This window comes from Rhipicephalus microplus, chromosome X (assembly GCF_043290135.1).
Source record: "Rhipicephalus microplus isolate Deutch F79 chromosome X, USDA_Rmic, whole genome shotgun sequence".
NCBI lineage: Eukaryota > Metazoa > Arthropoda > Arachnida > Ixodida > Ixodidae > Rhipicephalus > Rhipicephalus microplus.
Genome location: NC_134710.1, coordinates 139,582,225 through 139,595,937, shown reverse-complemented (window position 1 = coordinate 139,595,937; position 13,713 = coordinate 139,582,225). Strand labels below are relative to the sequence as shown.

The window sequence follows — 13,713 nt, the reverse complement described above, 5'->3', positions numbered from 1 at the left end:
GTCGTCGTCGCCCAAAAGGCGGCTGGTCTGAGACGAGTTGTTCAAGTACGACGTCACCATGGACACGCTGGCTCTGATGACGTCGATGCACATGGCATTGACGAGCATCTACATGCTTGTTCCGCGGCTCCACGTCTTCCAAGTTGCTGCGGCCAGAAACCGCGTAGTCAGGCTGATGGCACTTCTTTCCCGAGATCGAAACACCTTGCTCCCATACAGATAGATCGTAGTGCCTGTTTGAGGTTCGTGAAGACACTTTATCGCTCCTGATGGCACCAAAACGCCACATCGAAGATGTCTGTGTGCGTTGCAGAAGGATTGCGGCTCAAGACGAACAGTGTGCTAGATGGGCACTGGTTGCTGTCAAACGACAAGGGTCCCTGTACCATCCAGCCAAACATTGTCTCTATTGCTGTTAGTGTTTCAGTTACACGGTTGATTTTGCCAGTGGTGACCTTCCAATAGGCGTCGGATCCTACGATGACACTGATCTCGTCCGGTTGCCACGTACTCGGTTAAAAGTGGTCAGCTACGTTGTACTCCCGTTCCAGAAGTAGGTGCGAAATGTTGTAGTCGAGTGGTGGGCTTGTGACAAAGCAAATTTTAGGAATCGTCAACGCTTCTAAGGTAATCGTTGAATTGTCGAACTGGTTTTGAAGCCGCACGTTAACACGCTCGGTGCAGAGTCGCCTTCATAGCTTGGATTCTCCGAAAGTGACAAGAGAGAGTTCTTCTTTTCCCACTACGGAGCACAGAAGCATTCTAGCCAGGTCTGCACGAATGTAGGTGCGCTGACTGCCGCTGTCCAGCAGTACCCGCACGAGGAGTCGGTGGTCTCCAGACTCTGCCCGAATTCGACCTGTCTGTAGCAATACGCGAGTGGGCTCAACGTGACTCTAGGTGGTAGTCACCGTTGGCATGGTTAATGGGGGTGGTTGAGAAAATGCTGGGGATCCTGCGTTGGGGTGTAGAATTTCGGCTGGGCATGATAACTCGCAGAGGATGGTCAGGTGGCGTCGCTGGCAGGTACCACATCTAAGATTGAATGACTTCCTGCCCATTCTAGCGATGTGGTTTCGTGTTCCAAAGCGGAAACAACAATTAGAGTACTGCAGCCTTGCCCGCTTCTCTTTAGTCGATAGGTTGGCATTGCAAGCAGCAATCGCATTGCAACATATACGCCAGCTAACTCTATTGTATGGAAATCTACCTAATTAACATATCTATTGCAATATAATAGTTTTATCACGTAATCAAAAGATTAGCTATTACCCACAAACTTAAAGCCTGAACATCACAAGGCACGTCTTACCATAGCACAGTCTGAAGGAAGCCAGATAACACTGTCCTTGCAGACCTGAGGCATTATCTCCTTCATGGCTGCACGAAACCGGTTTGAGCTGTGTGCTGGAACACTGTACCTGCGCATTAAGAAAATTCATATGAAGCAGTGACCTGGCAATAACTGCACAGAAGTGAACACCGCAAAAAAACAAGGATTCAACAAAGCATTTACCCATTTGCACGCCAAATGGTCTTCATGAACCTGATTTTATAAACAAATCTCATTCAGGTACTATACTAACCTCTGGTTAAGAAACACACAGTGAAAAACCGAAACTTTCTACGAAGGTGATTTTTGAGCAGTTAGCTATACTTCGTTTCATTGGTACTTCTTACTACATTTCCAATGACATTAAAAAAAGAACAGCCAGAAAATAACACATGCCAGTAATCCAGCATAGAGTAATCACAGAAATCCAGGCTTAAGAACTAAAAGTGTGCAGTAATGTTGATAACAAATACATATTTCATTTTAACACTCTTAAATTCCTTGGTAATGTTTTCCCAACATAAAATAAAAGTCTGCATAGTTGCACAGTTGTATAGGACACAACACTAGAGTGTTGATGTTAAAGCCATCTGAAGGCAAGGGGAACTCAGATACAAGCAAGCACTCATGTGCAAGGGGGACTTGCTTCCCTTTTTCGAAGCTGTGGAGCATCATGCCATGCACATGACAATGCACTAATTGGAAGAGATGTGCAGATGATCATCCAATCCCTTAAGTATGCCTAGATTTACATACTTTGCTTGAAAATGACATGGTCATGAGTGACCAGCAAGAAGTGAATGTATTGGCTTGGTATTTTTGAATGATGAGTACAACATCCTCAATACCTCAATGCATTTTATCGAGGATGTAATTTAGCTAGCTGACAATATTGTGCAAAAGATGCAATAAATGCCTTTTGGTTTTTATGACTGAGTACCATATTTACTTTAACGTAACATGCGCCTTTTTCCAGATTTTTGGTACCTGAAGTCAACCCTCGTGTTACAATCAAATAACCAAAGTCAACTTGCCTAAAAAGTGCATTGATACACACAATCCTTTCATTTTTGTTTTATTTTTATCCCCTGGAAATTGCCTTTCACATTACAACCATGAGTCGCATTACAATCAAATAACTACGATACTGCATTCTCTGTTGATAGAGTATATATGGAGCTACAATGTAACAAAAACTGATCAGCTATACTTTATTTTCAAATCTAGTGACAGTGCACAAAAGACTACGTATGCAGTGCTTGAGCCAATCAGGGAAGTGCGGATGGCATCAGTTCACAATGTAGAGCGTAGAGTGCTCCTAACTCAAGTCACCGGAATCCCAAATATTTGCACTATAAGCAGCATGAAAATTTAATTAAAACAAGCTGTTTTCAAAGGCTGCACAAATGGAAAACATGTGGCTATTAGCCTTCTTTCTGGCTCAAAAATGCTAGAAGAGTAAGACCGAGAACCTGCGTTGCTGACAAAATGAACACACTACACGTGCACACACAATCGCCGAAAGTCGTATATAAACTTTTTGGACCTCCTGAATTATGCAGGCTTATCTATGTGAAACTGCACTGCACAAAAATAATGTTTAATAGCGACCAAATTACACACTACGTATGTGTGATACGTTCCAAGTTTTCAGGAGTGTGCGCATGTCCAGAACAACCTCAAATCATCACACACAAGTGTTGCAGCTACTGAGAAGGGTTTAGTGGACTTGGTAACAAACCCCAACATTAAAGGGACCCTACAAAAGAAAACAATTTTTCTTACCCCATTAGTAAATTTATTTTTCACAGTGCCAATATCACCATGCTAGCTAAAATAAGATGTGTGGTGAAAAAATGCTGATGGCGATGCCACATGGAAGTTCCTGCTTTAAATACAGTGACACAAGCTTTGACAGTGCTTACTAGATCCTACATAGTTCTCTATCAATAAAAATAAAGTACACTGTCCTCTGAGGGGACCACAGACTTAAAGAGCCCTGGAACACTTTTTGAGCATGGACAGAAAACGCTGCGGATTGGTAGTAGAGGCCCCCGACAACACGCGAGCCAAATATTATAGCACAGCATGTGGCCTGGAACTCACAATAAATTACCAATATCAGCTGAAAATTGCTTTCTCTTCTCTCAACACATGGCGGAACAGGCCCCAAAACCCCACCTGAATTGCCCATCTATTAGCCATTGGCTGATTCGAACATGGTGTGCTCGCTCGTTACAGAGATCGCCGCGGGAGGCCGCTACTTGTCCACGCGTGTGCGCGCTATCACACCTAAAAAGCGGCGCATTCGGAGAAAAAAAATTAAAAAGTGCTTAAGGCCTCGAGGCGCATGTGGCGTTTTTCTGTGGCCCTGCCATCCCTCCCCGCTTAGCATCCAGCGCTTTCGTTGAGACGTGAGAAGAAAGAATGCAATTGCAGCATGCCACAAACCTTTTTAACTCCACTCGCATTGGACGGATTCCTAAAATTTTTGTGGTGCTGAGTTCGTGAGGCAATTAAGCTTTTTCAATGAATTCATTCCGTGGTTACTTGAAAAAGCATTTCAGAAAGGGGCCCTCTAACACTTTTCACGACTTCATAGTTTTACATGTTTTTCTAGCTGGTTGCGTACACTGACGGCTTAAGAGATAAGTGCCGCAAGAACGGCCGCGATAGGGCTACGCAGCGCAAAGTTATTCAGCATAGAGATATGAAAATACAATAAAATGGATGCTTACCTTGAACTTGATTTTCGCGGGCCCACCTTACCGTGTTTCCCTCGCCCTTCGACGTCGGAAGGCTGCCTAATGAAATTAACTGAAAGCCCTACTGTACAGGAAGCTCGCATGGCATATTGCCTGTTACGTCCAGCGTATTAAGAACGCCGTTGCGATGGTAACAAACAATGTGGTTTGAAGAGGGAACGACACGTGCGAAACAAGCCAGCTCGTGAATGCTTCTGATCTCTCTTTTTTCAATTATGTATATATATCAACGCTCTTACATTTTTTTCTTTGAGTTTTTTCAAATAACGGCACCCGGAGCGTCGCCTGTGTGTCTCCTGCAGCACATGGAGTTCGGTGCATTCTTTGACCAGCTTTGAAGTTTTCAAGCTGGAAAAGTCCGAGAGCTTTATTCTCTGTCGCTTTCAGTGAAAAATCATGGTAATAAAAAATAAATCCAATAGTAATCTCTATTTTGATCCAATGCCGCGATGACATTTAAAGTTACATTTATCCAATCATATGGCGGCAACCTTCCGGCGTAATTTCCGCTTGCAGTAGTTCTGACGAGCGCCACTACAAGTTAAGCAGTCGGCACCAATGTTTTCAAGCGTTAGAGGGCCCCTTTAACATACAAAGAGTAAAAAATATTCGTTGAGCTAATTTTGCGCAAATACAAAAAACGCACTTTGAAAGCCGTGACGTCACGAGCACAGATTTCAGTGCAACACTTAAAAATTAAACTTTGTTCTTGATTTTCTCCTCTGTTAATAAACCTACGATGGTGCAATCGACTATGTTAAACTATTCTGAATGCACTGTATCAATCTAAACTGATTCATTGTTCACTTCAGTATCTCTTAAAAAGTTGCTATGGACCAGGCAGGTGGCATTCACTAGGTCATGCCTGCACGTCACGCGAAGATTGCCTAAACATAGAGATCGGGTGTCAAAGAGATCACACTCACGCAATGAAGCAAGGGCAACGAATGGGAAACTCTTGTGTTTCAGACAAACAACAGTAACATACCCTCAATGTGGGCGCTGGTGCATGTTGCTCACTTAGCGCACGCAGCTGACAAACTGTCGAAGCCAAGCCAGTATAAAGGTTTCTCTGTCAACTTGGCAACTGCATCTTTTCCCGACTTTGCGTGTTCACAACGCGTTGCTGGCACACTGCACAGAAATCTCTAGGCTCTTTCGTTCGCTCGATATCTACTCCTCTTTCGGTTCGCAGTGCACCTTTGTTGTGACGGGCGCTCACTACTTTTGAAATTCGTGTTATAAGTGGTATGCATATACATGAAGTTCTATGGACGGTAAAATGGTTTTATAATAAGCGGCCTGTACTGTATCAATCTATGCCTGTGTCTACATAATAAGCGGCCTGTACTGTATCAATCTATGCCTGTGTCAATCTTTCTGAGGAGGATGGAGCAACTGAGAAAGACAACACATGTATACAAATAATTTTGCATCTGTAGTAAGTATTGTTCATGATTTTTGAACTTTATGATGCTGGAGACAAATTTAGGCGAAAGAAGTTTCACAGATGTGCGCACACTAAAAATCCACACAAGTGAAGTTTTGTTTCACCAAGTTGGACCACCACACCTTCTAGCTCTCTCTATGCAACAAGCAGACTGCAGGATTAAGTATAGTGAACTGATAAAGCCAAAACTATATTAGAAGTTACCAATAAAATTATAAAAGAAACACACTGCTAAGACAGCAAGAAAGGACTTACTAGAAAAACATGTAAAGCAATAGATTCTCACAGCAACTGCCTTGCTGATACTCGTTTGTAAAAAAAAAGAACCAAATTAAATGTAATTTTTTTTAACATCTAAGGCATCTTATATGGTCAGATGATGAGGGCAGATAGTGGAATTTGAAAGCAAATGCGATTGCACACTATGACAGCCTTTGCTGAATAGCTTCAAACACGTAACGAATAGTACAGGAAAAATCTTTCAAAAAAAATAACCCTGAAAAACAGTGTTATCACTTTCAATAATTGTGCCAATACACACAGCCTGTGACAATTTCCCCAACCAAAAAGACAAAAGTCCAAAAAATGGCCTCAAGACAGTCATTCTACACTTACCAGATCTTGTTTGCACCAGTGTGAAGGTACTCAATCCACGGTAAGCAGTGAGGGTCTCTGTACCAGCAGCCAGTTGTATACAGCATGCTAAGGTGCAACGTTGGAATCGTAACCCCTGCAACATATGTCTCTTTGTAATAATGCTTCTGAATTTTTTAAACTTCTTTTTTTTTTTCTAAATGTGCCTCATGCATATGTTGTTTCACCTGATACAGGTCCCATACAGCGTAGAACAGTTCCAGGGTTGTTGGTAAGCACCTTGAGGTTCCATGGATGCCTTGAAAAAAAAAAAAAAAAAAGCCATAAATACAATGAATGGAAAGCATTTTACATGTGTAATGTGAGGTAGAGCTACACGCTCCATTTTTAAACAGCATCAAAACAGTTGGGATAGCTTCAACAACCTCTAACGGTACAATATATCACATTACATTTGTTTTCTTTGGAGAAACATATTAAGCAGCGATGAGCTGACTACCACTACAACTTGGGTAACAGTACATTCTACATTTACAAAACTGCTTCACTTTGAAAGAGCCCATTGCCAGGAGCAATCACAAATATTGGTTATAATAAATTGGGACTTCTACGGCATCCCTTAAGAAGCTGACATGCTGCTCAGATGGCACATTATAAAATAGTTTTTCAAACTGGTTTATTATTACAGATAAAAGAAGCAATCCATATGCCATGTTGCCATGCCACACGGATGAAAGCATCACTTCCAAGAGAGATGCTCTGCCCCACTGCCTAGCAACTTCAAAAACACTTCTTCCTCTACCTTTTCGAATACCAGAGCAGAAGATCCATGTTATGTTCACATTATGAATTCTACAGCCCTCATTTTCGTGCTTCTTTCATTCATCACTCAAAGCAGTAGCAGTGCAGATTCACCATGGGATAATTAAGCAAACTCAAACTTTCATGCTAAATGATGTCGCAGGCAGAGCATCTCAATAAAGAACATTTGTGCGTGATCTTGACTCTCTAGCGGAAAGTGAGGCTACGTCGACAGGAAAGGCCCACCCACTTATGTTTGGCATTTCAGCTGTCCTTGCACTGTGAATGACTATGACATTGAGACATAAATTTTAAATATGTTTACTATATTGAACAGATAAATAGAGAAGACATGAAAGAAAAAGTACTTGATCTCTCATCTCTTCCCCACTTTATGGCAAATTGTGGAACTAAATAAGAAAAACCACGTTTGAACATCAAAACGAATCAGCCCCCCAAAACACCTTCCATTACATCAATACTCAGCAGACAGGGTCATCAGCACATGATGTGAACGTGGCACTCATACTTTGACAATGGCTAACCCTGGTGAGTATCCCTTCTTAAGTATATCAAGAATGATCGCTCTCTTGGTTCATTTTTTCTTTGCATTTTTTCCTTGATCAGAGTTAATCACACACTGTCACGAATTTTATCTCAGGAGCACTTGCATTGGATGGAATTGAGAGGGAGAGATGCGGGTGTGGCAAGACACTCTTAATCACACCCAACAAAACGGCAAACGGTAATCTGACACTTTGGATTCACTCCTTGAAATGGAAGAAGTATGTACACACTAATCGGCAATACAAGGACATCATAACAAACTCCGATCCAAGACAAGTTTAATCCTAAGCCTTAAACTGTCTCTTGCCACAATGACGCCAACACACAGTGCGAACTAATCCTCTGGAATTTTTTTCTTCTCGGCTCCGGTCGCATGCCACGAGCCTTTTTCCGACCAATCTCTTGCGTTTCCATGGCTGGTGCGCATGCTCTCTGGTGACTCTCTTTCTCCTCGCGCACCGTCGCGGCGCTTCCATGTTCAACACATGCCTCGTGCCTATCCTTTACTCATCACACACACACACAAAATTAGTTTGCTGCTTTTAATCAATGCAAAAATAAATATTGACCTCCTCTATGTACTAATTTGCCGAATCTACACGTCACAGTTAGCCTGATGATATGTTCGTACAAGAGGCATCAAAATCCAGCTTCTTGCAAAGTGCTGTGTGGAGCCAGTATAATAACTAGTACAGTATAATGTGTACTAACGATTGAAAAGTTGCATGCTTTCAGTCCAGGCACATTATGCATTCTACATAAGCAATCAGTTGCCTGCACCCAGCTGATAACCTGGTTTAGATATTGGTTATAGCTCAAATATGAAGCAGGAACATGCATATCTTATTGTATTAGCTGAACTATTCTCACAAGTCAATTGCATGTGAACCTGCTTCCTACATGGCATTGTGTGGCCACTGCTGTCCCTCGGTATTTTTTTTCCTGTTAATGCCGAATGTGCTGCTCTTGGCGTTGGACACTTTACTTTTTTTTTTACAGTTGTGTGCAACGTGATTTGTTTGAAGGATAACTTTCATTATAATGTGGCACGTGCAATGCTGCTGTGCGACAGCCTTGTTATAAGCTGAACTGATCTAATGAAGCACAGGAACAAGATGTGAAGCAGGAGGCACAAGGGTGAAACAGTAGCCAATGGTTTTGTCACCAAGCATTTGCTCGAGCACCATCATAGATATTGCAGTAAGTGCCTCATGCCTAGGTGCAATGCAATTATTCAACAATTCTTACAAAAAATACAGAGGAAGGCATGAGATGGTTAGTGCAAGTGGAGGTAAGAATTATACCGAGATGGTCCCTTATATAGATGCCCCCAGCTCTTCATTCATAGCCTACAAATGTCTAAAGAGTTCAACACCACACTATTCCCTTTTGTGTCAAAGTCACAACATTCCACATTCCCCATAAAATAGTTTAGCGGGGAAGGTAATTCAGAGAAAAAATTCATTTAAACTAAAGCCCATTTTGGGGCTGCCTGTTTTAAAAAAGTTGTGCCAACCTCAGAAAGGCCACTACTAAATAAACAGATCTCCAGTATTCACCCATTTGAATTCCACAGACGTGTGCTACAGTCCCTGAAAAATTAGCTAATGATTCCTCACATGTTTAGGGTCTTGATGACTGGAGGTGTATGCACAATGTGTGCCAAAGAGCATAAGCCATCTAAAAAATCAGCACCTGTGTATCTCACTTTATGATGTTTTTCTTTTAAGTAAAGCTTGAAAAAGAATGAACTTGATCACTTAAAAAGAACATCGAGGTCATCACAGAAGCAATTTAAATGCCACGACTCCGCCACAAGCTCACAGCACATCATTTACAGCAATCATTTTTCTTCCGCACCGCCCGAGACTGGAATGGCCTTTCGGAAGACGTGGCAGTCATCCGCGATCCTGCGCTCTTCAAGAATGACATCGAAGAAGCAGACTCAGCTGTATCTTAACCATTACCTTCGATACTGCCCCCCTTTTTTTTTATGTTCCCCACCCCTCATGTGAAGTTCCATACGGAGCCTTTGAAGATATAATAAATAAATAAAAAAAATAATAAATAAATAACTACACAAGCACTAGGGAAATAAAATGATTAACAGAGGTACTACGGAGTGTATATTACATCACTTCTAAAAATACATCTAAGAGTTCAACCGACATTGAAGAAACATGCAAAAAATCATATCCAATCTCAATCTGCAATACATTTCCTCTGCATGGCCAATGCCAAATTAATTTTTTTTACCCTACATAACTAAGAAAAACACTTTCAGTTTCAGTGCATTATTGATATATTCCATTTACAGCATGCAACCCGTAGTATTAAAAAGAAAAATTGATTAGGGGGCTTTTTTTTCTTTCCTAGACACAACCTATTGGAGTTAAGGAAGGCATAAGGGGATTATTTGTAGTGTTTAACTACAATGTAGTAATTCTGACATAAAACGGACTGGGAGTGAACGCCATTGTAGCTGAAGTGGCAGAGCCTTGGATGTACCGTTCAAAGATTGTGGCATTGGTCCACACGAACAAAAGTTTTTTTGTCCCATTTGAATTGATTTCTATAGTGTGATAATAATTAAAGTCAAATTAAAGCTTCAAATAATGTCCCCTAAATCTTTTTTTTACTTCATTTCCTGCTGAGTTCGTTAGATTGAACCAGTAGTAACACATTTTACATGTATCCTCTTAAATGCATTAGAAGTCAAGACTGACATCAATCATTGATTGATTTGTGGGGTTTAACGTCCCAAAACCACCATATAATTATGAGAGACGCCGTAGTGGAGGGCTCCGGAAATTTTGACCACCTGGGATTTTTTAACGTGCCCCCACATCTGAGTACACGGGCCTACAACATTTCCGCCTCCATCAGAAATGCAGCCGCCACAGCCGGGATTTGATCCCGCGACCTGCGGGTCAGCAGCCGAGTACCTTAGCCACTAGACCACCGTGGCGGGGCAAGACTGACATCAATCACCGAATTCACATCGACCTAATAATATCATTCATAGCAAGTAGGAGTCAATATCAGTTGAAATAAAAAAAAACTGAAACTGCAGAAAATTGTTTTAATTATGAACAGGAAAGTACTAGGATAAAGGCAAAGATAAACAGTAAAATTTTTCCACAGCTCTGCTTCATGGTTCCAAGGATGTTCTCTTGAAACCAATGAACCAGCATTAGCACATAAGGTGCAAGAAGAGCAAATGTAATAGTAGTTTCACAGCAATAACAGACTGCCTTGTTAGGATGGTAATCTCACCACCCTAATGCTATAGACTATGTTACCTAAAACATGTGGGCATCGTCATCTGGAGCCGTTAAGTCGATGTTTTCTTGTTTTTGTATATTGAAATGCAAAATAATAAGGCCATGAGAAATCATATGATCCAACTGAACAGTTTTCATGTCTATGCGTATACCATAACACTTTCTATTTAGTTGTTGAAAATGCATAACACAAAAGTTAACAGCCCAACTGTGACAGCACTGAAACCATTCCGTAAAATAGTCTATAGGTAAAATTTGCATGGACAAGAATAGAGAAAGTTTACAATATTGTTACGTAGAAATACACACACACACAAAAAAAGATTTGATATGATTGGGAATCATATGGCACGCTTAGGCAATGCAATGTTAGCAGTTCCAGGATGTTATTACAGTTTACCCAGCAGGATCAGCAAAAGTGGCTAGAACTATCCTTGATCAGATATAAAAATCAAACAGATCCCACCAAACTGATGAAGAGTTACCTCATTCATTACTATTTTTTAAACCTTAAAAAGGCCCTGCAGCACTTCCAAATACAGTTGAAACCCTTTATAAGAGGCATGCTCTGGGCAGCAGTTATTGTCTCTTAGAAGCAGGGCACCTTGTATGCATTTTCTTATCAACCCCTATTTCAATGTAAGCACACCGGTGTCTCTTATACGCATTTGTCTCTTATATAAGTGTCTCTTATAAAGGGGTTTGACTGTAATCATAAGAATACCTCACATTGATCTCATTGCCTCACCATTTCCTCCTGCAGAAATTTTTCAATTACATCAAGTGTAAGCAGATTTACATTTACTTGTTGCACACTCTGAGTGTAATCTTTCTTCTTTTGTCTCAAGAAAAGAACTGCAAGCTATACAAAGGGGGATAACAAGGCTTAAGAGGTTACGTTACTGCACATCATGGCATTGGGTACTCTCCCCTTCTTTTCTCTCAACTTTCGGCTCAGACTAGTCTGGTGCCAGCACACCCGATTGATTAATATGTGGGGTTTAACGTCCCAAAACAATCGTATGATTATGAGAAACGCCGTAGTGGAGAGCTCTGGAAATTTCGACCACCTGGGATTCTTTAACGTGCACCCAAACCTGAGCACACAAGCTTCCAGCACACCTATACAAGACTGTGATGTACTACAGTGACATATGAAAGGTGCCCTAAAAAACTTTTTCGAGTAACAACGAAATGGATTCATTAAAGAGCTTATTGCATAACAAATTCAATGCCGCAAAAATTTTAAGGATTCGCTCAGTACGAGCAGAGTTGCAAAAATTTTTCGCAAGCTGTAATCACATTCTCCCTTCTCTCGTTTCCACAAAAGCGCTGGCAGCTAAGCAGAGAGGGATGGCAGGGGCAAAGAAAATACGTTGCGCGCACCTTGAGACCTTGAGCACTTTTTTATTTTATTTTATTTGCATACATGACTTTTTCAGTTTGATCGCGTGGGCACACCTGGACAAGTCGCGGCCTCCAGCGGAGATTCCTGTAACAACCGAGTGTGCCATGTTCATATCAGTCATTGGCTGATAGATAGCCTTCTATGAGTGATTTTTAAACGTCTTCAGCCGTTTGTAGAGAGAATAAGCAATTTTTACGACACTTTAATGATTTATTGTGAATTCCAGGCCGCGTGCTGTGCTATATTGTTTCGCTCACATGCTCTCGGTAGTCTCCACTACCGATCAGCAGCATTTTCTGACCATGCTCAAAAAGTGTTGCAGGGCCCCTCTAAGTACATTATGCAGCTGCTGAAGAGTTATAATGCAGCTTTCATGCTTAAGTCTGGCCAAGCTATGCATGCACTGCCTGGTGCACACCAGGTTTGTCCTGCATTAGTTTTAACAACGAAAATCAGATGTACCCAGGTTGTGAATTTTTGGGGCACATTTAATTAGTATAAAGTACAAAGTAATGTCTGCCAAGGCATCTTTTTTTGGGGGGCACATTTAATTAGTATAAAGTACAAAGTAATGTCTGCCAAGGCATCTAGTGTGACGTATGTGAAAGGGCCAGAGCCTTGCAAGCATACTGGCATTTAAAGAGATGACAATATGGATCAGTAAATACTGTCAAAGTAGGCTCATTATGTGATGAATGACCAACTCGAGCATTGGTGCTGCCTAATGTGAATGTAGAAGAAAATTAAACATTTAATGAACGACTGTTGATCAAAACCAAAATCAGATATTCTTTAGCGCTTTTGAAGACACATTTTTTTTTAGTTAAAATAAATTCTAAATAAAAAATGGAAGGCATACTTTTTTAAGCCCAAGCAACACAGGAATGAAAATGAGAAGTATTAAAGAAGACAACTAAATAGAAAACAACCAAAGCATTAAAGAGGACAATTTCGCAATCATGAAATCACCCGATACCCATGTCAATCCCACCTGACATATCTTTGGTTCAGGAGCAAATGATTTATGGCCGACTTTTACAGGAAATAAGAAAGTTACCTGCCTTATGGAGCGCTATGTAAAACATTTAAGCAACATGTTCACAGGTGCCTTGACTACATATCGGCCACATTTTCCAACTATGTTAAGGAAGTGTTGCAAGGCACCCTTTATCTCCCTGAAAGGCCACTTGCTTGAGAACATCCTCACCACCAAACAGGCAGATTTACATAATATAAATGCTAAAATCTCCAAAGAGTAACTTCGGTGAAGAGCATTTAAACTTGAAATGCCTGCTTTTAAGAGCACTTATGTCCTCTTATGTACTCTTCATTAGTGATTTTTCAGATCAATGGCTGACTGAAGATTACTCTTTAAGAGCATCTAACAATGACTGGGAAAAAAATACTATCAAGTCATGCTTGTTTTGAAGCAAAACAACCATTTGGGATAGTTCGTATTGGTTCATCTTAATGCGAGAAATGGGGTGTACTAACAAACAGGGACAAAGGAA

The 13,713-nt window shown here is 41.0% G+C and overlaps 1 protein-coding gene across 1 annotated transcript in view; it reads right to left on the bottom strand.

Annotated features, from left to right (window-relative positions):
• The window catches only part of Jarid2 (Jumonji, AT rich interactive domain 2), a 121,792-nt gene that overhangs the window by 36,583 nt on the left and 71,496 nt on the right, over positions 1-13,713 (bottom strand). Inside the window, exons 13-15 of the mRNA XM_075877870.1 lie at positions 6,370-6,440; positions 6,164-6,278; positions 1,313-1,421 (exon numbers count right to left, since the gene is read on the bottom strand). Of these exons, the coding sequence (XP_075733985.1) occupies positions 1,313-1,421; positions 6,164-6,278; positions 6,370-6,440 (295 nt within the window). The remainder of the gene's footprint in view (positions 1-1,312; positions 1,422-6,163; positions 6,279-6,369; positions 6,441-13,713) is intronic.